Below are 26999 nucleotides of genomic sequence, written 5' to 3'. Positions count from 1 at the left end.
TATTGTGCCACAAAAATGATGAAAGCGACAGTTTTCAGAAAATAAGTAAAGATTTATATGAACTGATGCAGAGTGAAAAGAATAAAACCAGAGGAATGATTTATATTTTAAAAACATTGAAAAGAAAAACAAATTTGAAAGAGTTAAAAACTCTGATCAACGCAATGACAGTCCATGACTACAGAGGATTGATAATAACACATACTTGCCAATGGCTGACAGAAGACAAATGATCTCAAGATACAGAATGAAACATGCATTTTTAGACATAACCATAATATGCTAATACATAGTTATTACAAGGATTGTGCTTTTCTCTTTTTAGAGGGGGGAAGGTTAAGGGATACTGTTAGGTCCAAAAAACATAAAAGAAAGAAACAAATAGCACTGAAACATTAAAAAAAAATGCACAGAATAAAAGAGGAGTTCAGAAGAAGACACAGACAAGCAGGACAGCTCTGAAAATAATGTGGAATTTATTATATATTTTTTGTTTGTTTGTTTTTGGGTGAAGCAGTTGGGGTTAAGGGACTTGCCCAGGGTCACACAGCTAGTAAGTGTCATGTGTCTGAGGTCAAATTTGAACTCAGGTCCTCCTGAACCCAGAGCTGGTGCTTTATCCATTGTACCACCTAGCTGCCCCCTATTACATACTTTTTAGTGATAAGCTTTATGTAAAAGAAATTCATGGTTTCATGGATAATAAACTTTTCTTGTTCTATTTGATAGAAATGTTCTTGCTCCTGTTTCTTGCTGTTTAAGCTCAGAATAAAAAAAATTTAAAGGCAAGAATGTTCATTACATGATTCTAGTACCACTTCTTTGATCTTCCTATTTGTTGAGACAGTTTACTTTTCCCTCCAGAATCAGCTAGGTGTTGCAGTGGATAAAGCGCTAGACCTAGAGTCAGGAAGGCCTGAATTCAATTCTGGCCTCAAATACTTACTAGCAGTGTGAGCCTGGGCAAGTCAATCTTTGCCTACCTCAGTGTCCTGAACTGTAAAATGGGGGTTATAACAACATCTACCTCCCAGGAGGTTGTCAGGATCAAATGAGATGATATTTGCAAAGCATTTAGCACAGCACCTACTGATTAATAAATGTTTGGTCTCATCCATTCTCAACTCTTCAAGATTTTAGTGCATAAACATTTTGTCATTTCATTATGTACTATCCCATGTTGCTAGTTATTTTACATGCATATGGAGTCTTACTCATGTAGAGATAACTCTAAGTTCTTGGAACACTATGCCCCCAAATACACACACAGATCTCTGATCTTGTTGAAGTGGGAATTCCCTCCAGTGTTACAGATTTCAACTTATGCACGCCTGATTCTTGTCTATATCTTCCTACAAAGTCTACATGAAAGGCTCTACCCAAAGAGCTGGTCGTCTTCAAATTTTCCTTACATTGTGAGGATACCAATGGAATATGTAAGGTATCAACCTGGTATCCCTTGCTCTTACAAGTAACTCTAACTTCTTTGTTGATCACACATTTTTTTTTATTACCTTGTACCATTTGGATATAATCCAGCAAGAATTATATCCAGGAAGTCTGATCCAGACACTTTCACAAGTTGACTTTCTAGAAGTAATGGATCTTCATCTAGTTATTTCCTTGGCATTTACTTTAAAACCTCACACTTCATTTCTTATAACACTCCTACTTCTAGTGAGGACAGAATATAATGTAAAGTTACTTTGTTAAGTTCTATAGCATGAAAAGATGAGCTAAGACACAGTCCTTGCCCTCAAAACATTTACAATGTAGTCAATCAATTCAATAAACCTTTATTAAGTATACAATATACAAATTAGTATCCTAGGCACAAATGAAAAAATAACTGCAATGAAACAAAGCAAGGTTAATTTCTTAATTCAAAGGATCACCTCCTAAATTATATATTTTGTACAGTTGTTTGGTATGTCAGATTTTAAGTGTGGTCTGTTTTCCAACACTCGCAGAAAAACTTTTTTTTTTTCAAAAAAAAATTTGTATGATGATCCAAGACAATCCCAAAGGACTAATGATGAAGCATACTATCCACCTCCAAAGAAAGAACTGATATTGATTGAACACAGACTGAAGCATGCTATTTTCACTTTCTTTTTTCTCCCCTTTATTCAAGTGTTCTTGTACAAAATGAATAATATGGAAATGTTTTGTATAATTGCACGTGTATAACTTGTATTTGATTCCTTACTGCCTCAGGAAGAGGGGAGGGGAGGGGAGGAGAGAGGAGGGAGGGATAGAATTTGGAACTCACAATTTTCAATAAAAACGTTTATTAAATACTTTTGTATGAAGTAGACCCCCAAATATTTTACTTCACTTTACAGGTGGTAATGCTATTTGCATCTATAATAAATTTAGAGAAATGAATCCACATCATACCAGGAAAGACTGGTTGTTTTCATCCAAATGGGGAGAAAAAAAAAAGCTCATTTAAAAAAATTATACAATGCCCACTAGGTGGCAGCAAAGATTTAAATATTAAGTAGGATGGTGAAATTTTTAGCATTGGTAGATTTTTCTGGGCAATGATTAATGCCAGTTTCTTAGAATTAGAAAATTATTAGAGCTGAAAGGGATCTTAGAAATTATATATCCAACTCCTTTATTTTAAAGATGAGGAAATAGTTTCTGAAAGGGAAAAAATGACTTGCCTCATATCACACAGGTGGTAAGAAATAAAGGTAAAATCTAAACTTAGGTTCCCTGACTCCAGATCTAATTGCTATCCAACAGTGCCTTGGGGTCTCATAGACTTTATAGGTTCATATATTTAGAGCTGCATTTACAGGTAGAGGTTATCTATCCATTTCCTTCATTTTGTAGATAAGGAACTGAGGTCCTAAAAGGTCAGACAGATAGCATGGTGCTATTTTCTCTATACATGGAACCACTGATGTGTGTGTGTGTGTGTGTGTGTGTGTGTGTGTGTGTGTGCATGTTCTGGAAGAAGCCCTAGAAACCATTTTTACAATTGAAGAAGGCTCTCATTCTAAGTCTGGACTGTTGTGATAGCCTTCTGGTTAATTTCCTTACCATAGGACTCTCTCCACTTCAGTCTAGCCGCCTTCCCAAAGTGCAGATATGATCATGTCACCCTCTTTTTCAACAAACTCCCTTTGTGCTCCCTATTACAACCAGGATCAAATATACAATCCTCTGTTTGGCTTTTGAAGTCCTTTAAAACTTGTCCCCTTCCTACCTTTCCAGCCTTCTTTACTTTACCTTCCACAAATTCTTCAATCCAGTCACTTGCTCACACAACACCCTATCTTCCACCTTGTGCCTCTTCCCTCACTGTTATCTATCTTCCCTATTGTCTCCCTCCATCTCTGTGCCCTCCCACCCCCATCCCTGGAAAGTTCTCCCTTCTTACCTCAGCCTCCTGGCCTTTCTTTGTATTCCCAGCACTTAGCACCATGACATCATATAGTAAGCACTTAATAAATGCTTGTTGAGGGGCAGCTAGATGGTATAGTGGATAAAGCACTAGCCCTGGATTCAGGAGGACCTGAATTCAAATCCAACTTCAGACACTTGACACTTACTGTGTGACCTTGGGCAAGTCACTTAACCCTCACTGTCCCAGAAAAACAAAACAACAAAAAAATCTAAACAAACAAGTAATTAAATGAATGAATAAATAAATGCTTGTTGATTTTACTAGAGAACAGATAGCACATTTGTTCTATCTTCCCTTGCTAAGCCTTTGTTTTACTTGACTTCTACTGCGAACATGTCTGTCAGTGGACCTGTGTTCTAACTCATCTTCAAAATCTTCTCCCCAACCCCAAGGCATTTCTTATAAGGAATTCCCCAAAGAGTGAGTGGAGTTAAGTCTGTAGATAGTGTTCCAGAGATCATGTCTTCTTTCTTCAATGGGACAAGTAGAAGAATGGGAGAAGGAAAAAAAGAAAAGCTCTTAGAAATGCTAGAACTGGATGCCATCTTTACTTGTCTAGTCCCCTTCCTTTAATAGATGAGGGAACTAAGACCAGGAGGGATTAAGTGACTTTGTAAATTAGTGGAAGAAATGAGACTAAAACCCAAGGGTTTTGTCTCTCAGATCAAATCTCATTCTATGACACTGTGCAAGTGTCTTGCTAAATTCCGGTCTGATGGTAGTAACAACAACAACAACAATCAATCAATCAATCAATCAATAATATATAGGATTCATATAATGCTTTGAGGTTTGCAAGTGCTTTACATATATTATCTCCTTTGATCCATATAAAACCCTTTTGGGATTAACTCCATGTTAGCCTCTTAAATTTCTTTGGTTGGCTTAATTTGAGATAAAAATAAGAAAAATCTAAGTAGAAGTATCTAAGTAGAAGAGATCTCTTCAGTTGAAGCAGCAAATGCTAACTATAGGAAGACAAAAATCTTATCAAAATAATTAATCAGTGGTCATCACTCATCTGTCACCAGCTCTCTGGCAACCCATATCAGTTTCACAAAAACACTCTGGAATTCCCTGGAAGATGCCATAAAACTGTATAGTCACATAGATTGGTAAAACCAAATGCTACTTTGAGCAATTTTCATCACTCTAGGAAGAGAAAAGATATTGTGTAGAAACATAATGTTTGTGTTCAATCAATCAATAAGTAATTTTTCAGTGTTTCCTATAGATCAGGAACTGTTTTGGGCCATGGAGATATAAAGACAAAAATGGTACTGTGGTAAGATTATTGGAATTTGGCTGACTGATTGGGATGAGCCAAATCTGGCCTGCCCTGAGTGACGTGTGCTGCTGATGTCATCAGGAGAAACCACTCTCCATAGGCAGTTTTGAAGGACCTCCCCTTTTGGGGGAGGAAGAGTAAACACTTGCTGAGGGGAGCTCAGTCTCTTCCAGAGTGACTTTCTCTTCTGGTGCGAGCAGAAGGAACAGACAGTCCTGCAGGCCCTGGCTGCAAAGCTGGTTTTCCATTGAAGCTAAGGACCCCAGTTGGTGAGTTAACATACGAGCCCTGCTCTTGTGAATTAGCTGAACTGGAAGTGAGTCTGGGGATTGTATAGACTTGGGTTAGAGTTAGGAGGATTATCCGTACTTCTTTTTCCCTATTCCCTTGACTTTGATTTTATTAATTTCACCTTTGCTGTTTATTTTATTCTCATTATTAAAACTTGATTCGTTTGTAGAAAAGAGGCTGTTAGGCTCCTTTCTTATTGGCCTGGGAGAAATATCTAAAAAGGCAGTTGGGGGGGGCAGAGCTTTAGACCTAGAGGTCCCTCATTATTTCTGGGACCCCAATATTATGGTGAGCCACTCAATTAACTCTCAATATATTAAATTTGGCCCTCACAGTACTGTCCCTACTGTCAAAAATCTTATATTTTACTGGTAGAGACACATGTGCAAACATAATTCCTGTCTATACAAAAAGAATACAAGGGTTTTTTTGGGGGTGTGTGTGTTGGCATACATACATGTGTTGGCACTAGCAGTTGAGGCAATCAGGAAAGGTCTCGTTTAGAAACAATAGTTTAAGCTAATCTTTTGAGGGAAACTAGGATATTCACAAAAGAGGAAAAATGAGAAAAATGTACTTAAAATTTAGCTCTGCTTTCATGTTTTAAGTGTCTTCCCTCTGCCTTCCTGTTTTTCAGCTGTGAAGAAAATTATTTCCACATAAATAGAAATTTTTATAAATAAAAGACTGGCAGTGGGCACTTGTATTTTGCTAATATGAACAGATGAATGGATGAATAGAATATGGAAAGGATATCATTAGTTCACTAAATCTCTACCATAGATTTGTTTTGTTATATGAAACATAGAAGACATATACATTTGGTAAATATTTTTCCTAAATGGTCACAAATCTCACATCACAAAAATTTTTGAGTAATCAACATTTCAAGTAACTGAAAGGGTAATGTAACTAAAAGAGGCATATGGTAGGCACAAGTAGTCAGCATCATATTCCTAGTGATGACGAATCCTCAAGAAATAGAATAAGGGGATATGATTGAGGAAGAATAACCATGATAAAGTAGATGGACTCCTTAAGAGATGATAGATGGACAGCCTGGATGCTATATAACTACCATGAAATGTAACAAGAACAAGAGGAATGCCTAGAGGTAAATTTTATGTGGAGGTTCTATGGAAGAACACAGATAAGAATTAGACAGGACAAGAAGGAGTCATAAACTGTGATTTGTACCAATAAAGGGAGTACCCACATCTACAAGATCACTGACCAGTTGAAGCACTGAAATGAATCTACCAGGTAATTTCAATTGTATATTCTGTGCACACAATCTATCCATTTAAATACTGAAAGCCAATACAAAAAGACAGAATGATGTCCTGCTCTATACTTAGCTCCATTTTAAAAGATGCTTTTGCCCCACTGTAATATCCTGGAGCACAGAGATTTCTGATATCATATTTGGTATTGGGCCATGTACACCTGGGCCCTTGAAAACTACTTAATATTTCGGAGAACAACAGATAGTTTTAGGGAAGACATTTGCAAACAGCAAAGGTATCTTCATGTGTATTTCAGCCAAGGTCCATGATCTATCTCCACTAGCGTATCCGGTAAAGTTACTTAGGTACACCTTAGAATCAAGGTCCTGTGGAGCTAAGTGAACTGAGGATATTTATCTGATAACCATTGATTAAGTATCTACTGGGTACAATGCACTCTGCATAAGACTTGAGGGGCACAAAGATCAAGAAGATATAATCTCTGCTCTCAAAGAGCTTAGTCTATTAGGTAAAGATAAAAAAAAGAATGCACAGAAAATTAATTAGACTACATTATTTGCGCAAGACCAAAAATGCTATAAGATTAGAAGAGGCAGAAATCATTTTGACTGAAGGGAATCAAATGAGATGGTCTGTGAAACACTCTGTCGTTTAACCAAAAAAGCTGTGTAGGCTTTTATCTAAACCATTTAGTATGGGGACAAGAAAGCAAACCCAGAAAGTAGGTGCCAATTTACTGTCGACCTCTTTCCTCTTCACATTCATGAATGTTCAGTGTTGGCAGGACTATCTTTGGCTTATAAATAGAAATGTATGAATTGACACAATGTTGACCAGCTGGAGCACATTCAACACATTTTTCTACTTAAATGGGCTGTTTCAAGTGAGGCCACAATGGGTCATTTTTTAGAAGGTATCATTAGCAGGTAACATGGACATAAGGTTAAATGTAAGAAAGCCTAGGGCTGAGGTCAGCTTTGGGTCAATGAAATGTGAAACGGCATCTCTATCCAGCTAGGTTTGCTTCAATAACTGGATACAGGGTATTCTGCAATCTCTGGAACACTCCATTTCCATTAGCCAAGAAGCAATAATAAAACAACTGCCTCTCCAGGAGGTTTTCAAGGACACTCAAATGGCTGTGATATTTTTCCCCAGTGTATGATACAGGTAATTTAAGGGCTATAACTTGGTTATAGGCCAGTCTTCCTCAGAAAGATCCAAAGATAACCTGTACAACGAAGCAATGGATAGAGGGCTAAGCTTGATAATGGACTGTGTTCCCCCAGAACCAAGCTGTCCACAATTACCATCATGCCTTTTATTAGGTAAGTTAATCTCACATTTTTGGCTTAAATGTTGAAGTGTAAAAATTTTAACACAATTCTATGTCTCTCCCAAGCTATGTTAAATGAGGCCCTTTTGTTGAGTTTGTAAAACAATATTGCTTGTCAAATATGTTTTCATCAGCAATAATAGCAACAAGGAAGAATTTGAGTGGCCTTTTGCCTTAGTTCATCAGCAGCCATCCAAAGTTTGAGTTTTCCAGTGGTTGGAGATAATACATATCCTCCTCTTTTCTCCTTGAATAAACTTGAGTTGCCTTAATTTTTTCTGGCTGTCTTTCCCCCAAATACCACCATTTCTCATAACATCAAATGTCTATTTCAGAAAAAGAGACCTTTAATGTCAGTGAGGAATATAGTGATGCCAAAATTTTGTAAGTGATCTAATACAGTTAACCTTTGGGATGCCCTACAAGCACAACATACATTATTACTGCATCTTTACCAGATGGGGAAAAAAGGGGTATCCAATCCCTTGTCCCTCTATAGTGTGTCACATAGCTAGCAGTGTACTAGGCACCAGGGGTGACAGAGAAATGGAAGATATGTTTCTAGCTTATGAGAGCCTACAGACTTGAACCAAAACAATATTAAAGTTCTGATTGTTTCTATAAACCCTGCAATAACTCATAGTGAATTGTAAATGCATGAGTCAGGGGAAATTTTTTTTCTCTACTAGAGGCAAACAGCTTGGTACAAGGGAAAGCATTGAAAGCATGGACCTGGAACCAGTATGGATTTGAATTCCAGTTCTATCACTTAGACCTTGACCTTGACCAAATTGCTTAAACTGTCTGTGCCCCATTTTCCTCATCTGTAAAAGGAAGCAGTTAAACTAGATGATCTCTTATGTATCTTCTAGCTCTAAAACTATGAATCTATTGTAATATAGATTCCTATATGGTACCTGCTGGCATGGATTCATTCACTGCACTGGATGTGTGAACCACTTTTCACTCTCTGGGTTAGTTTTTTCACACTAAACTGAACTTAAACAAGAAGATCTGTTTTTCAACACCATGAAGTCAGACTCAAAACTTTAAATGGTCCTGGGGGTAAACTTTATTTTGTGGAAGATATACTTCTCCTACTCACCACTTTAGCTTTTGAGCCCCTACTGATGTGCTTCTGTTTCCATAAAACCAGCCATTAAAATAATGATGTTATTAGATCTCAAACATAACCATTTGCTCAACAATAAAACAAAAACAGTAATAATAGTCCACCTGTACTTGATAGAAAATAAATGCAAAAATAATCAATACATCATAGTCTGCATACAAACCTGGGTCATACTCTCTCAGTATTTGTGGGGGAGAATAGACGTGTACTTATAAAACCTGACTGGGAGACACATAAGTGAGAAAAGTCCATATTTTTGTTATTCACAAGTCTGGACTCTAGGTAATGATATCATCAATCCACTCAGGAATATCTGTACCCATGAAGTCCCGCCTCTGATAATTGCTCTCCTACTGGTCCTTACCATTCTTCTGTTAGGAAAAGCTTTCTTCTTTCAAAATGATGAAGCACTGACAAGCTTGTTTAACCTACTGTCACTTAAAATGTTGCTGAGAAAGCATAATACTCTTCTATAGATTAGAAGCACCTTTTAAGCCAGAGAACTTCAAAACTTAAGCTGGATTTCTTTGGACAAGGCAGACAAGTCCAGACTCACCAGGATTCTGCATCCCACCTATCAGCTGTCAGCTAGCTGATTCTAGAGCAAATCAACGGCAAAACCCCAATTTCCTTTGTTCTGCTTTTTCCTCTCATGCCAGAGAGGGCAGCAAAGAGTCACAGGTACCTTCAAGAGCCTTATCCTCTTTCACAAGATAAAAGGTGCTAAAGGGCAATTTCAGCCTTCCAATGAACATTCAACCTTTATCTAGACTATCAGGATCTAGGACCTAAAGTCTTCTTGTTAGCTGACTCCTTCACATAGCTCTAGCAGGGCAGTTTTTTCATGCCCTCCTGCCCATTCTAGACCCGTTCAGCCATGTTCTTCTCCCACTTCAAATGGCTCAAATCAATATCTTCTAGCATTTAGTAACCTACCTTCTCCTTATAGGATAAACTCATTAAATTCTATTTTCTGTAAGTTGTAACCCAACAGTCCCTATTTAATCATTTCATAGTCTCCAAAAACATTATATGACTTATAATTTTGTGAGTTTTAACCTGTTGCCTTTGTCAAGAACCTCTAAGCCATACCAAGCCTTGTATTCAACATGCACATTGCCTTGCCATAAGGAATTTTGTATATAGAATACAATGCTTTGTCCAAGAAATTCCTAAAACTCTACACCTCTAATTCTATCAATAGGCAACAGAATGGAATGTTGGGAAGAATGTTGGGGTCAAGTCTAGTTTCAAAATCCACCCCTGACATTTACCAGCTTTGTGATCACAGGTATGTCGCTTAGTCTCTGAGTCCATCTCATTTGTAAAATGGGAACATCACCTGTAATTTCTCCCTCAGGGAGCTGTTCTGATGACCACTGAGCTGGAAGGGACTGGAGTAGTCAACTAGCCCAACTCCCTTGTTTTACAGATGAGGAAAAGGAAAACCCAGAGAGGCTAAGTGATGTCCTAGAGAGACTTTGGACTTGACCTAAACGGTCAGTTCCCATTAGTCCTCTGGTTGCTTGGCATCTCAGTTCAGAAATGACAAACTATGGAGAACAGAGAATTATCTTCTAAATCCTTCAAGTACAGCAAGAAAAACAGAAACAGCTTGACAACATATAGGAAAGCACTACATGTTCCTTGGGGGGATTGCTCAGAAACAGCTAAAGTTACTGAAGCATCCTAGAGGCTGATGACTTTTAACTATGATAGTTGAAAAGCAGAAAAGGCATTCTGCCCTCCTAAAGTGTGCATGCTAAAATATTCAACCAGCACAGTACTTTGCCAGTTGGAATTTTTCTCCCACTGTGGGCAATAAGGATACTCTTGGTTTCTCATTTATATAGCCTAGCTATGCTTTGCAAACATTCCCTGATCCCTGAGCCACCTTTGAATGGCAATTTGCCATATGAGATGACATATATAAGGCACTTTACAAACCTTAAAATACTATATAAATGCTAGCTATTTATTATTATTAATAGTCTTTCATAGTGGAGGCAGATGTTGAGCTTTGGGATCTAAGGTCTAAACCTCATTGGCCCATGCACCATTAATAGACTACCACCAAAGCATTAGACCACAGAGCAGCAGCTCCTCTGTTAGTTCCTAGTGCTGCTGCTAATGGGGTCACTGGTATACCTTATAAGCAGGGGAAAAGGAAAAAGGGAACTGAAAGAGGAGAGAGAAAAGGAAGGAAGCAAGGTTAAAATAAGGAGTACAAAATAAAAAAGAGAAAGAGATACCTATGGTGGGCAGTGGCAGAATATCACCCAAACTGTGGCATAGTGGAAAGTGTTTGACTTGGAATAAGGATACACAGGCTCAAATCTGACTTCAAAGCCTTGTTAATTTTCAGTTTTATCATCTGTAAAAAGTGGGATAATAATAAACACACTACTTACTTCACAGGGTTGTTGTAAGGAAAGCAATCTTGACAACCTCAAAAGCACTACTGAAATATGTTACTATAGTTTGTTATCCTAGGGGCACTCAGGGGTACCCATGCCTTAGACCATCCTACATTTCACAAACTAGACTAATATTTTCAAGTGAAGGTCAAGAAATAGACCACTCCTCAACTGCTCACAGACCATAACTATATCCTAGACTTTAGAAAGGCATGATAGGAAACATACTTGAAAAAATTTCCCAAGTGTATTTGTGCTAAAACCTAGGCATTAACTTATCCAAATCAATGGCAAAGTTTAACCAGGTGAAAGCTTTGTAATAAATCTTTAACTGGGCTCAGTCACCCAACTTAGACTGGCTCTTGCCAAACAGGAAATCATGCATGAGTTCAAGTCAACTTCTTGGACAGCAAGCTCATTAGAAAATGTAAATTTCCCCTACATTATTCCAAATACGGAGAAAATAGAAGAAGGGGGTAATGATTTAGTTTCACTGCTTTTAGCACCTGACCAGTTATGCAATTGCTATATGATACAAGGCCATTATAAAGGCAAATCACACCTTTTCTGACATTTCAATGAGACTTCACCTTAGACTGTAGGAGCCATTTCAAACATTTGCCTCTTTGGAAACCAAAATTGATTTGTGAAATTCATGTTATGACTACAACCTAGAAGTCTAGTTTTATTCACTGAAAGTTCTATAATAAGAACTATAGACATTGAAATTAACATGATTTGTTGGTTTAGTATAAGAAAATTCCCCTCCCCACCCAACAATTAAAACTATCCAAAGATTGAATGGATTGCTTCAGGAGGTAGTGAATATTTTCTTTTTGGAGGTCTTCAAACAAAGGCTGGGTGAATCTTGCAGAATGTGTAGAATGGTTACCTGTTTCAGATATGGCCAACTCTGAGGTTCTTTCCAATTTGGAGAGTCTATGATTGTACTGAAGATACTTTTAAAACAATAACTGAATTTTATATAGTCTTCTTCTAAAGCAAGAAGAGACTACTTGATACAGTGGAAAGTGGTGGACTTGCAAGTGGGAAGATATCAATTCATATTCCATCTCTGGGACTCATGAGCTTTCTGATCAGGGGCCAAGTCACGTACCATCTCTGAACCTGTTTTTTCATCTGTAAAATAGGCATCAGAGGATCAAAATCTATGGAAAGACCTACAATAACTTTCTTATAAAGGAAGTTCTATAGTGGTAGTGTTAGGGGAACATTATTAGATAGTCACGTGATGTTTTAAAAAGCATTAATAAATCATTAAAGAAATTAGACCATTAAGGATCGATTATCCATTAATCTATCAAAAACCTTGGATCTACATGCTTTGTTTTGGAAGAGGCATGTGGAAAACAATTTATCTGACCTAAAATCAGAAAAGTGAGCAAGTCTGAATACAAAAGAGTCTAAAACTCAGAGAGAAGCAACTTAACCAAGATTACATTCCTAATGACTGGTATAGGAGAAACAGCATGAGACCTAGTGTTAGTTGATCAGTATTATACATCAGTTCTAAAGATGGCATGCTTGCACAAGTTCTGAATTATGGACAAGGCTCTTGCACTTTCCCAGTCACCACTGGTGTGAAACAGGGCTCTGTGCTCATTCCCATGGTTTTTAGCATGATCTCAGCAATGTTGTCTGGTGCCTTCAATAAGGACAAAAATGACATTAAGGTCAGCTACCACAGTGTCAGAAAACTAACTTGAAAAGGCTACAAGCCAAGACTAAAGTATACATATCTATCTATCTATATAGTAGTAGGCTTCCACCAGTCGCGGACGACCATGGATCAGTGCCTTGAAGAGCCACAGGCCACAGTGTGGCTGTGCAGTCCCATATGGGAGCCGCAGCTTCTGCCCCAACGAGGACATCGGAAAACTGCGCTCTCTGTTGCCCGTCGGTTCCTGTGTCTCATTCGTTTTTCTTCCTCCCGAGCTTAAAGGCCCATCTCAGCTGCGCGCAAGCTGCTCCTGAGTATTGAACTCCATCGGGTGCGGTCCTTGGCCATCTCCTCTCAGCTGCTGATGTCTGTTCCCAGAGCCCTCAAGTCTCGCTTGCATACATCTCTGTAGTGAAGCTGGGGGCATCCAGTAGGTCTTTGGCCTGAGGCTAACTCGCCATACAGTAGGTCTTTAGGAATGTGCTCGTCTTGCATGCAGTGCACATGACCGAGCCAGCTCAGCTGTCTTTGTTTCAGTAGCATGTAGATGCTCAGAAGTTGAGTTGGAGCACTTGTGTGTTGGTGATCCTATCTGACCAAGACATGCCAAGGATGCACCAAAGGCAGCGCATGTGGAAGCTGTTAAGCTTCTTCTCTTGTCTAGTATATGTAGTCCATGTTTCGCTGCCAGCCTCCAAGGGTGAGATACAGCAATGTAGTGACTGATTCTCTGCTGCTTGTGCTAATTTTGGACTGACAATTAACACCAAGACAACACAGACTTTCCACCAGCCAGCCCCACACCATCCATAAGTGGAATCCTAGGTTACAGCAAATGCAAAAATATTGAATGCTGTGAATTTGTGCAAGCATGTGGAATTCCACATACCAATTACCTTGGTAGTATACTTTCCAGGGATGTCTACATAGATGACGAGGTTGATGGATGCATTGCTAGGGCTAGTTCAGTGTTTGGGAGGCTCCAAAGGAAAGTGTGGATGAGAAGAGGCATTAGACGGGCAACCAAACTGAAGGTCTACAGAGCCATTATGCTGACCTCATTGTTCTATGCCCATGAAGCCTGGATAGTGTACCAATGATGTGCCAAATGGAATTTCTTCCATTTGAATTGTCTTAGGAAGATTCTAAAGATCACCTGGCAAGATAAGGTACTGGACACTGAGGTTCTTTTTGGAACTGAACTCTACTGAAGAGAGTACAACTCTGATGGGCTGGCCACACTGTTTAAATGTCAAAAGTATATTTGCCTAAAAGACATGGAGAGCTCATACAAGGCTGGTGCTCATGTGGCAGTCAGAAGCAGTGATACAAGGACACTCTCAAGGTTTTTATGAAGAACTTTAGGATTGATTTTGTGTCATGGGAGACACTGGCAAAGGACTGTCCAGCATGGTGTGCCTGCATCAAAGAAGGCGCTGTGCTCTATGAGCAAAGCAGAACTGCAGCAGCTCAAAAGAATCATGAGATGCAAAAATGCAGAGACATCTCCACTCCAAATGTTCACATAGACTATTTGTGCCTGACCTTTGGTAGAGCATTCCAAGCTCATACTGGTCTGATCAGTCACAGTAAGAGACACTATACCTTGACTCCAACATAGTAAAGTCATTCTGGTCCTCTTCGAGAATGAAGGATAACAACCAATGTCCTACTTTTTGACTTTTAACTGATACTTCCGCTGCTCTCCCCAACCCCCACAGTCCATGCCTGGAAATCTTTCTTCTTACATTCATCAACTGGCTTTCCTCAAAACTGAACGCAAATCCTACTTTTTTTTCTTTTTTGGTGAGGCAATTGGGGTTAAGTGACTTGCCCAGGGTCACACAGCTAGTAAGTGTCAAGTGTCTGAAGCCGGATTTGAACTCAGGTCCTCCTGAATCCAGGGCCGGTGCTTTATCCACTGCGCCACCTAGCTTCCCCCAAATCCTACTTTTTGTAGTAGGCCTTTCCTATTCTCTTTCCCTCCCTATTCCTAAACCTTTTTTTTAATGATTACTTTCCATTTATACTGTATATATTTCATATATATGTATATCTATGTATATATCTATGAATGTGTGTGTGTGTGTGTATATATATGCACACACACACATATATAGTTATTTGTATGCTATTTCCTTCTTTGGAATTTGCCCTCAAGGGCAGAGATTTCAATTTTACTTTTTAATGCAAATCTAGCCTTCAGTATAGTACTTGGCACTTCTAAGTACTTAACAAATTCTTGTTTATTGATGTTGACTGATTTAAAGGACACTAATCCTAATCCTTTTTAAATAAAGAGAAAATTGGATAGCATCTGGAAATTTCATTGACGTCTAAAATATCCCAACTCTAGCCATTTTAAAGCAGTTCCAAGTACAGTTCTCTGTACATAGTAGGCATTGAATAATTGTCTGCTAGAATTGAAAAAATAATAGACCACACAACAGCATTTCTGAAAGTCTTTACAATGAAAGTGGTGCAGGTATTGATTTTCTATTGTAAGAGAAAGATGCTTATAGTGACTGACATCTCCACCCAATGTGTCACTTCAATTTAAAAACAGGGAATAATGTGCAGGTTGTAACACTTAATGAACCTCTTTCCACATTAAAACTGGCTTTTAAAGGCCATACCTAACTTAGTCCATATTGCAGCATTATAGAGTCAAACTTTCTAATATAATCTGGAATTTCTTATCACTCCCTGACATTAATATAAAAGGACTGACCTTTCCCTGGAGGAAAAAAAGACTTAGCAATAATTAGTTTCTTTACATTGGTGTCTGAGTCATCTCTGCATTGCAGAAAAACTGATTTCCTATCATTGAAGATCTATTTATTCTGAAACTCACAAAAATATCACAGAATCACAGAAATTAGAGTGGGAAAGCACTTCAGAGATATAATTCAGGTCCTTACTTCACAAATAAGGGGATCCTTTCAGGGGAATTTTGCTTTGGGGCCCAGAATAGAAATTTATGAAATATTTCCAAAGGAAAACCATGCAGAGAACTAAGGCAAATGGAATTTTAGGTAAAGCATCCAGGTAAATTTTGGTTTTGCTTTTATTCTGGAAGAGCAGCCACATTTTTATTAGCTAAAGTGATTGTGATTTCTCAGGAGAAAAATACGAATCATGCCAAGGCTGCCTCCCAAACAGCTGCCTTTGAGTTGGGAAGAAATCCCTTTAGGTGTGAATGTCTTTTCTGCAGACCTACAAAAACATATTTTCTGACTGACAAGCAGTTCTCCAGCTGGAATAACCTGAATAACTGTCTGATAGTTAGAGATGGCTTACAACTCACTCAAAGGAGGACAACCCTACAGAGTTCATTATTCTCCTTAAGGGCAGTATGATAAGGGAGAGAAAAACACTGGATAAAATCAGAAGTCCTGGATTCTAGTCCTGGCTGCAGTATTAGGTGGCTGTGATCTTGGGCAATATCATAGAAATTCAGGGTTGGAAGGACCTCAGTGGTTCATCGGGCCCAAAACATATCATCCCCACCCCCACCCCCCGCGTGTCAAGAATTCTGTTTACCACACACCTGACAAAGGGTCATGAAGCATTTTTTGAAGACCTCCAATGAAAAGAGATCTACTACTCCCAAAACAGTTCCATTCCTAATTGTTCAAAAGTTTTTCTTTATATCAACCTTAAATCTGTCTCAGTAATTTACACGCAAGGTACTCAGGCCTGCCCTTCTGTGGAAAAGCAATGACTTCTGGGTCTCAGTGTCCTAAGCATAGAATAAGATCTCTCTCTTTTTTTAAAAAAATTTTGTTTTTTTTTGTTTTGTTTTGTTTTTTGCAGGGCAATGGGGGTTAAGTGACTTGCCCAGGGTCACAAAGCTAGTAAGTGTCAAGTATTTGAGGCTGGATTTGAACTCAGGTACTCCTGAATCCAGGGCTGGTGCTTTATCCATTGCGCCACCTAGCTTCCCCCAATAAGATCTCTTTTAACTCTAAAATTCTAAAATCTCTGACTCTCTGGTTTGGATAAGGACCTTTTACTCTGGAATGGTGAAGGCTGAGAGGAGCAACAACCAAACTTTACAAAATTAGGAATAACAAAATGATCTATTTAGTTATATCCTGAAATTCTAGAATGAAAGGGCATTTGCAAACTGAGTGGAAAAGTAGAGGACAGGTAAAAATTCTACTCTGTGTTGTAGGTAATAAGTGTACAGAACTTACAATCCATCAGACAAATTCAGAATTTACATGTAAAGCATACGGAATTTGTTCGATGGACAGCAGAATTCTGGGTTAGATGGACAAGAGTTCTGACTCCACATAATCAATTTTATGATCTTACAGATATTAAAAAGCCTTGGTTGATCTGAGTAAAATCTTCCAAAGCAATTAGAACTGGGTCAAGGATACAGAATAAAAAAGAGTCCAAATTACCTTTTTTTAAAAATAAAATTCTATTCAATAAAAAATTAAACTAAAAAACAAAAACAAAAAAGCGACAACAACAAAGAATCAAATGAATTTTTATTGTTGTCTTCTGTCCTTTACATCAAAGTTATCTCCAGAATTTCTTCTCTTCCCCAGAGTCATCTCATATATGAAATAGTATTTTTTTTTGGTGGGGCAATGAGGGTTAAGTGACTTGCCCAGGGTCACACCCAAATAGTATTTTAACGAGAAAAAAAAAAACCCAGCACAACTGATTGATACACTGAAAAAGTCTGAAAATTTATGCAATGTATAATACCTGTGAACCTTGTATTCTCTAATATTTCTTCATCAAAGTCATGCTTGATCTTTATGACTTTTTATATTAACTCTTTATTCTTGTTCTTTCCATTTATATTGTTGTAGTTATTGTATATATTGCTTTCTTAGCTCTGCTTACTTCACTCTGTAACTGTTTGTATAGATCTTTTCCCTGCTTCTCTGGATTCATCATAATAATTATTCCATTACACTCGTGTCCCACAATTTGGCCATTCCCCAAACAATGTACATGTACTTTGTAGGAACCCAAATTTTCACTTCCCCACTTGGCCTTACCAGAATGGCTAAATCAGAGTTAATGGAATTTATGCCCATCGCAGACATGGGGATATAGGATAGGGGTGGCGAACCCACTTGGAATGACAGACTCAAATTTGTTAAGACTTCTAGTCCAACTCATACCTATATACCATAGATGAGTTAGGTACCAAGCTTGGGGACACTCCCCATAGGTTATCTTTGAATCCTGTATTGACCTTCTTGGCTTTAACTCTCTTACTGCTGCCCCTGGATACCCACTCCATCTCAAAGTCTCTTGGATTTCAGCAATCTGGAGGGACTCAGGTTTCTGACTAGATTGGCCTTTATTTATTTTAGCTTACTTAGGTCTTGATTCCACTCCCACTTTCCTAACCATTGGCATGTATAGCTTCCATGATAGATAAAAATGGGAACAAACTGGGAAGTTGGCTGCATGGGATGGGGAGGGTAATAATGGCCTCAAGGAACTCTGGAAACAATAATACTGAATATTACAACTGGATCAGGTCTCTGAGGACCTGGATATAAAGTAAAGCTGAGTTCCACATCCCATAGTCTTTCATCCTGACCATAGGAAGCAAAATCTTGACTTAGGTCATAGTTTTCTAAAGCCGTCAAGTACTTTTTTTTTTTTTTGTGATGCAGCTAGGTGGCACAGTGGATAAAGCACTGGTCCTGGATTTAGGAGGACCTGAGTTCAAATCTAGCTTCGGACACTTGACACTTACTAGCTGTGTGACCCTGGGCAAGTCACTTAACCCTCATTGCACAACAACAACAAAAAAGTACTTGATGACTTAGGTCATAGTTGAAATAAGTAGTCTTGCTCACAGTCTTCTCAACTCTTTCACCAATAAGGTGGAGGCCTTTGTAAGTTTCTTGATTTAGTGTGAATTGTTCATGGATTTCAAACTTTGGGGATCTCCATGATCTAGGCCAAGGTTGTTCCCATCTGGCAGGGAAAGCCCCAATCTCACAGAAAAAAAGGCAACAAGAGGTAGTAGGGGATAGAGAGAGGGAAATAGAATTAGGAAAGTTTAGGTTCAAAGTCCACTTCAGCTACTTACTAGCTGTGTGACTTTGAGTGAGTCACTTAACCTCCTTAGGCTTCAGTTTCCTTATCAGGAAAATATGGCGTTGAACTTGAATACCAGAAGATCTCCTAGCTACTCTTCTAGCTCTAAATCTAGGAAAGGAGAACTTGGATCACATGATGAGTTTCTCCAGAAGACTTTTGAGGCTTCCTTACCTTAAGAACTAAGATCTCTGATAATCAAATCACCTAATTCTAGCAAAAAGATTTTCTGGTAGAATATGCAAATTCCATTTGGACCCTAATCCAGAAATTGGCACAGAATAATCATGCTCCAATGAATCAATTTTTGCAGGCTTGACCATTTCTTTGGATAACAGAATCACAGCTTGAATGCTGGAAGAGACTTTAGAGGTCATCACATATAATCCTTTCATTTACAAATGAGAAACCCAAAGCCCAGAGAATTAATTAAGTCACACAGGTAGTTAATCGGAGAGGAGCCAAGATTTGAAACTGGGTCCTCTGACTTTTGATCCTTCCCTTTTCCTACTCTACCACAATGCCCATCTATAATGAATTAGCTTTGGTAGACATTGCTTTCAAGATTATCTGGCAATGCATATTTACCTAATTTTGCTTTTGAGGGCCTGTAACCTGACTAGTGAGAATCGGTACAACTCAGGGATTTTTGGGTACAAAACATTCCCATAGCTAAGTCATCAAAATCCACCCAGGCAGGGAATCATGTTATGTATAGATTGGACTGCCTACATTCTTTCAATATCTAGAATGACTGCCCCTCACATCTTGTTCTATGAGCCAGCAATTTCTGACTTTTGACATCAAAGTATAAGGCCTTTATTGCTAAGTTCTAGCATTGGTAGACTTAGAGGCCTTTGGAAACTTTATATTTCAATAAACTATAGTGGACTTGGTCTGGCCTGGATAGAATGTGTGCTCTAGCAATTTCAGGTTACCCCAATGTCTATCTTTCTTTCTTTTTTTTTTTAGTGAGGCAATGGGGGTTAAGTGTCTTGCCCAGGGTCACACAGCTAGTAAGTGTCAAGTGTCTGAGGTCGGATTTGAACTCAGGTCCTCCTGAATCTAGGGCCAGTGCTTTATTCACTGTTGCCACCTAGTTGTCCCCGAGAAGGACATTTTTGCCAGACACATTGCCTGGAATAGACATGTCACATGAAGCCATGATCTCAGGCAAGATGCTGAGTCAAAGCTTCCAACCCAATTCTAAGACTAATAAAGTGTGTCCAGCAGGGGTACATTCATGACTTCACCAGAATGGGTGAGTTAGGAGTACAGAAGACCCAGACTGTGACCACACTGCCATATTGGCTTAGGGTGGAGACAGAGAATTATACACCAAAGGCTATGTAAAGGAGGTTGACTTTGCAAAATCAGCTCACTGACACACCTAATGGAATGCTTCCTTGTCCTACCATATTGGATTCCTTGACTTGAACTCTTTTTCCATGCCATAACTATCTGTTGTCATTGGATTTTGGTACCCTGGAGAAAGTCAGGTTTCCAGACCTTTGGTATATGCTCATTTAGATTCTAATTTGGACTCTGCCTATCTTTCCCTAGAAGGTATTCATATCTTACTATCCTATCTCTAGGACAAGCTGTCCTGGGGACAAGATGGCTCAGTGGTTAGAATACTGGGCCTGTGTGACCCTGGGCAATTCACTTAACCCTGTTTGCCTCAGTTTCCTCACATATAAAATGAGCTGGAGAAGGAAATGGCAAACTATTCTAGTATCTCTGCCAAGAAAACCCCAAATGGGATCATGAAGAGTTGGACATGATTGAACCACAACAATAAATCCTATCCCCATCCTGATGGCCTTAAGTGAGATTTTAATTTACCATGTACACATGTCCATTTTTTTTTCACTTTGTTCCCCAGGGTATATATGCTAACTATCTTTGTAAAATTAATAATAATAACAAGAATGATGAGGTATATAAAGCTTTAAGGTTTGCAAAGTGCTTTACAAATGTCACCTGATTTTATCTTAAAAAAAAGAAACCCCGGGAGATAGATATTATTATATTCATTTTACAGATGAAGAAACTGAAGCAGATAGAAATTAAGTGACTTGCCCAGGGTCACACAGCTTGTATGTGTCTGAAGTTGGATTTGAGTTAAGGGCCAGCACTCTATCCACTCTGCCACCTAGCTGCCACATTATGGAATATTATAGATTTCCTATACTCTTCCATTTCATTCCATTTAATAAAAAAAAAAGCCCAACAACTTATTTGTTTAAAGTCCACTACTTTGGAGCTGAAAAGATATATAAGATATGGATACTGTCATAGTGTCACCGAGGAGACAAGATACATGCACAGGAAAGAGTTAAGCAACATAAGGCTGTAGAAATGACTTTGGCAGTGACTACTAAGAGGAGTGCTCAGACATATGACCATCATTAACCTTGCCAACAATTTTTCTGGAACCAGGAAAGCACAAGAGTAAAACAATATTATTTTGTAACCATAATATTAGTAATGTAGATATAAACAATTCACGGTTACATACCATGTGAAGATTAATAAGCAATTTCCTCACAACAGCTATGAGCTAGGTACCAAAACTTTTCTGCATCAAACAGCAAAGGAAATTAATTGAAAGTCTCTACTGCCCCTGGAGAGCTACCTGATGATCTTCCCACTTCAGAAACCAGAATGAAGGTCTTTATATACAACAATTTAAATTTCTTCTCAGCAGAAAATTTTCCCTGACACCTGTGGGAGGTCCTACTGCAGACTGAACAACAATTATGCCACAGCTATCAACAGCGGAGGTGGAGGATGAGGGGAGGATTGTTCCCTGAAGTCACAAAGATGGGCTTGGATGTGTGTATGTGTGGGTGTTCAACATGTCGATCAACCAAGCTCACACTGAATCAACCACTAGTCAGACATAATGGGGAGAACATGGTAGACCAGCAGCCTACAACTGTTAAAGGAGCCTAAAGATATACCTAACGGAACAGGAAATGACAATCCCAGCAAAATGTCTTCCAGTTCCACAGTGCCCCACTGCAGTTACTGGTATCTATGTCTTTAACATAAAAGGGAAGCCAATCACTCATTAAATTACCTGTAAAGGGCTTGGAGAACTGAAGGAAATTATGCATTAGGGATTGTGTTCATTACTGAAACAAGCTGGCTAACCTGTCCCTCTATGTTCTAAGCAATAAAGAGAAAGAATAGGGAAAAAAGTAATGATCATATTAGTTTCTACTCCCATAGTGCTTTACACTTTACACAGCACCTTCCTGACCCTTAACTAAAGAGTATTCTGATTTCAATCTATACCTATTAAGCACAATCACTTCTGGAGCTGAGATAAGACATCAGTTACGGAGAAAAAGTAATGGTATGCAACTATGAAATAACCAATTAATTGGAAGCAAATACCCTTCACTCCTGATTCAACTCAGGTTATATTACATTGGACCCAATAACAGGAGTGTTAACGTTTTTATTCTGCTCCCCTGATTTTGATGAATATACCCAATAGGCTAAATTGTTCAGATTTAGATATGAGAAGCCTAATGCATGACGCCCATATAATTGTATATAAATATGTCACGTCTTTATTCAGTTAATCTCAAGGACAAACAAGTTTGGTTTTTTTTCCCTCCCCTACTGAATTCATTAATTAACTCACATTTCAGCATAACACTCCCCTACCCCATTCCTTCTCTCAGCTTTCCCTCTTCTCTTCTCTTTCTTCCTCCCTGGCAGCCCCCACCCTGCTTTTTTTATATGAGACATAATTTATTTACTTTTTCATGATGTGCAACAGATATTAACACAAACTACAATTACTTTCATGGTTATCTTTTGCTTGTATTTATTATAAACATCATAAACCAAAATGGCCAAAGAAATAATGTTGCTTATTGAATTAGGAACACATAAAACCAATTCTTCCAAATCCGTTGTTAATCTCTGTAAAGAATATGTGATACCTCTTATTTAATTAAAAGTTCTTTTTTATCTTCTGGATTTGTTTATAATTTAAAATGTCAAAAGTGGGGCAGCTAGGTGGCGCAGTGGATAAAGCACCAGCCCTGGAGTCAGGAGGACCTGAGTTCAAATCTGGCCTCAGACACTTGACACATACTAGCTGTGTGACCCTGGGCAAGTCACTTAACCCCAATTGCTTCACCAAAACCAAAACCAAACCAAACCAAACAAAACAAGAAAATATTTCACACCAAATTAAACTACTGGTCCCAATAGGAAAGCTTTGCCCAATCTAAAAACAGCCATTATTTTAAATAGGAATTAAAATTTGTTCAAAATGATTTTTAAAAATACCCCCACCTCCCACTATTCCTTTGACATGTCTTTCTTTATGCTCTGAGTTTCATAAATATTCTGGAAATAACATGCTCATCTTTATTTTGAACTCTCACAAGTATGTATTAGTTTGAATCTTATGTATTTATCTACAAAAAGAAAAAAAAACACCTCATAGACATATATACATATGCACAGGTAGCTAGCGGCTCAGTGGATAAAGTGCTGGGCCAGAAGTCAAGAAGACTCACCTTCCTGAGTTTAAATCTGGTCTCAGACACTTACTAGCCGTGTGACCCTGGGCAAGCCATTTAACCCTGTTTGCTTCAGTTTCTTCTTGTGTAAAATGAGCTGGAGATGGAAATAGCAAACTACTCCAGTATCTTTGCTAAAAAAAACCCTCCATACAGGGTCACAGAAAATCAGACATAAATAAAATGACTGAACAATAACAACACATGCACAAGGCCAAAGCTTTTTGAGTAGCAGATTCATTTGAAAAAACACCTCCCCCTTACCAGCATGATTTCCATGATTTCCAATATATATTAAATAAATCACACACTGATAGAAAAGACTTAAATTTAACACCAAAGGGATTTAGGTGGTCGTTTGCTTGAATCACAGGAGGGTTTAGGTTTTGAATGGCTCTGCATCTCTGACTTTGTGTTTAAATTTTATAGACTCTGCATCTAGGAAATACACATTTGGATTGTGTAGACAGGCAGGCTCTGGAACTTGTAAAAAGATCTTTATGGGGGCAGCTAGGTGGCCCAGTGGATTAAGCACTGGCCCTGGATTCAGGAGTACCTGAGTTCAAATCCAGCCTCAGACGCTTGATACTTACTAGCTGTGTGACCCTGGGCAAGTCACAACCCTCATTGCCCCACAAAAGACAAAAACAAAAACAAAAAAAAGATCTTTATGAAGTCAAGTAATCCTTGTCAGAGAATCAATGGAGTTTATCTCCTAAAGCAGTCAACTACCAATTCCCACATAATAAACATAAACTTAAAAAAAAAAGGTATTTAAAAATACTTTTCCTTTTTTGGAGACTAAAGAATTCTTCCAATGGGTTTTGATGGTCAATCTACCATAAAGGTACATATCCAGTGTTAGCTTAGGGACAGTGATGGGGGGGGGATAATCTGTCCTTTTTTCCCCCTTGGAAGCAAGGGATTGGAGGGAGGAAAGGATAAGAAAGATAGAAGCCCAAGATGGAACTCCTGCTTATTAGGTTAGGGCTGTGGTTTGCTTAGGTACAAGCTGGTCAACAGAGATCTCTGTTAATCAATAGTATTTAACATTCTGCTTCCAATATACTTTCACCCTTTGTTGTAGAATGATCACTTGGAGATAATAAATACAATTTAGGAGTTAATTCCCAAGGGTCAAACAGATTGTTTTGAATAACTCCTCTTAAACCCTTAAACTACTTACCACCCTCTACTTTGCTTTGTAGTTATTTGTGTAGATGTCATTTCCCTTTTGAAACCATAAGCTCTTTCAAAGCAGGAATCCCCATTTAAATTATATTTACATCCTCCCCAGTACACAGTATAATGTTGTATACATATGTTCACCAAAGGTTTGAGGAACAACTTGCCTTTATATCCTCATCGTCCTCTTCCTTTTCCCCAAACTCCCATGGGTGAAAATAGCTTGCAAATATTGCTTGGGTTAAACCATTTTAATTTTTAACAAGTAACAAAATATTTCCTTTGATCCAACAGGAGAATTGGAAATCACTTTATGTCCATTAATCAAAACCACAGAAAATTCCTTTGTCACCAAAGCAGCTTATCACATACTTTAAAACTGAGGCTTATAGGGCTGAAATGATTTACTTGAGGCTTTTCAAGGGACTGAAAAGAACCAGAGGAGAGAGAACAGTTAGTTTCCATTTTACTTTCTAATTCCACATGTGATAACCTCATGGAGTAGAGGCAAGACCCTGTTGACAGCTCCTTATTTATAATTAAGGGCTATACCACCTGCAAGGGACCAATTCACCTTTTCAAACTTTACCTAAGAGAAGGAAAATACAGTATACCCATTCTTTTCACTTAGATGAAACTGGTTTAGTTTGCATGTCCAAGGTCTTTTTGTGGGTAATAAATAAAAACTCCTCAGTTTGGTGAAAACTGAATAGGTTGAGCATAACTTTCCAAATTTTTCCAAGTTTGCATAATGGTTGCTATGGCAACAGCCCCTGCTTTTCTCTGGCTGCTTGGAGCATTCTCAAAGCTAAACCTCAAAAGTCCAAAACTGTGGTGCTTTTCTAAGGAGGACTTTAGTAATTCTCTCATCTTCATGCTCTACCAGATCAGTCTGATGTCTATCACATCCTTAATTTGTTCCTTTGAAAATAAATGTTTTTCACAGGAGGGATTTTATTGTCCAAAAGGCCTTCAACAAGTTACACATTTTACAGCTAGGAAGAGAGATAGAGCAATTTTGGTCATTACCAAAATATGGTTTCTCAAAAGCAAATTAACTATGAGTGTCTTTACAGCTCATGAGACCCATAGCAAGACTCTTTTAATAACAAAAATATAAGCCAACTTTGTGAAAAATTACATGCATTCATGGAGGAGAAGGCTAGACAGAACCATGAGGATACTTACTGCTGGAGCTTGAGACCTCCTTATGGCTGGAAGACATTGGCTGAGCACAGAGTTGACAAAGACAGTCCCTTCCATTGAAGGTAACTCGGTCTCCAGGTGGAAATGGGCGTCTGGAAACAGAAAGACATTGTAGTCAAGGTTATTCCAGTGATTCAAGTCTTTTCTCTTACTCCTTCAGTTTTCTGCCTTCTGGGGCAAAATGATATCTTAGAGGAACACCGGCCAAAATATTTGAAATGCAGTCTTGATCAAGTCAGCCAACTGGAGCCCATCCAATGACTAAACGCACCTCACTTAGAAGAGAAAAGGGGTTATGGAAGTTGATGCTTTTGTTTCAAAAGCAGGATTGTGTAAATGACAAAAGAGAAAAAAATTTACTTCAACTTCTTATCTTGAGTGATGTCTCAATGTGTTTCTGAACAGCATGTGACAGGAAGTTTTCAGCTGATAGGTCTTTTGAGAATAAGGGATTTTGAATACCATGAATTCTTGCTAAATACTTAAGGCCTCTCCCCAAGAGAGATGCTAGAAATTTAGGTGTTAATTACTTTAGGTAACTGGGACATTAGAAAATTAGAGATTGGAAAACTCCTTCATTGAAGCAGAAACTATCCCTGATGCCAGATAGTGTTAAAGAAAAATTCTCATGGTACCTGGGATGTTATTTGCTTAAAAAGTGAGGATCATAGGAGCACAAAGAATCAGACTCACTATTAATAGATATTTATTCAGTAAATTAGCGCTAGCACCTTTCAGAAAGGCAAATGTTGAAGGGTATCATTGAGATTTCATTTTTACCAATGTTCAAATGCTGCAATTCATTTTGCAAACTCTCAATCTTATGCCAGTTGTCTGATGTATTTCTCCTTGCTTCCCGCTGCCTCTCCCCTAACCCCCAATTCAGTGGCAGCCTACATGCTATTTTTTATAACTGTTGAACAAATATTCCACATATATTTTCTCTGTCAGATTATTTACTTCTAATTTGCACTTGGCCAATTCACCAACAGAATTCATTAATGTGAATTTCTAAAGGCAATAGCATTCTCTGTGTGATACTGCCATTTAGCAAGTTGTTCTAAAACCTGCAAGACAAACATATCAGCATAAGTCTGAGAACAAACTACAATTAAACCAAAGAATAGCCTGAAGTTAAGATCTGTATTTATTTTTATAAAT

At 38.3% G+C, this 26999-nt stretch overlaps 1 protein-coding gene across 8 annotated transcripts in view; it reads right to left on the bottom strand.

Moving 5' to 3' along the window:
• Positions 1 to 26999, bottom strand: part of LOC122743064 (actin-binding LIM protein 1) — a 157069-nt gene that overhangs the window by 124642 nt on the left and 5428 nt on the right. For all 8 annotated transcript variants that reach the window (XM_043987750.1, XM_043987751.1, XM_043987753.1 and 5 more), the window contains exon 2: positions 25821 to 25930. In XM_043987750.1, the coding sequence (XP_043843685.1) occupies positions 25821 to 25930 (110 nt within the window). The remainder of the gene's footprint in view (positions 1 to 25820; positions 25931 to 26999) is intronic.

Source organism: Dromiciops gliroides, chromosome 2 (genome assembly GCF_019393635.1).
Source record: "Dromiciops gliroides isolate mDroGli1 chromosome 2, mDroGli1.pri, whole genome shotgun sequence".
Taxonomy (NCBI): domain Eukaryota; kingdom Metazoa; phylum Chordata; class Mammalia; order Microbiotheria; family Microbiotheriidae; genus Dromiciops; species Dromiciops gliroides.
Note: the sequence above shows the minus strand (reverse complement) of the source record. Positions and strands in the feature narration are given on the sequence as shown.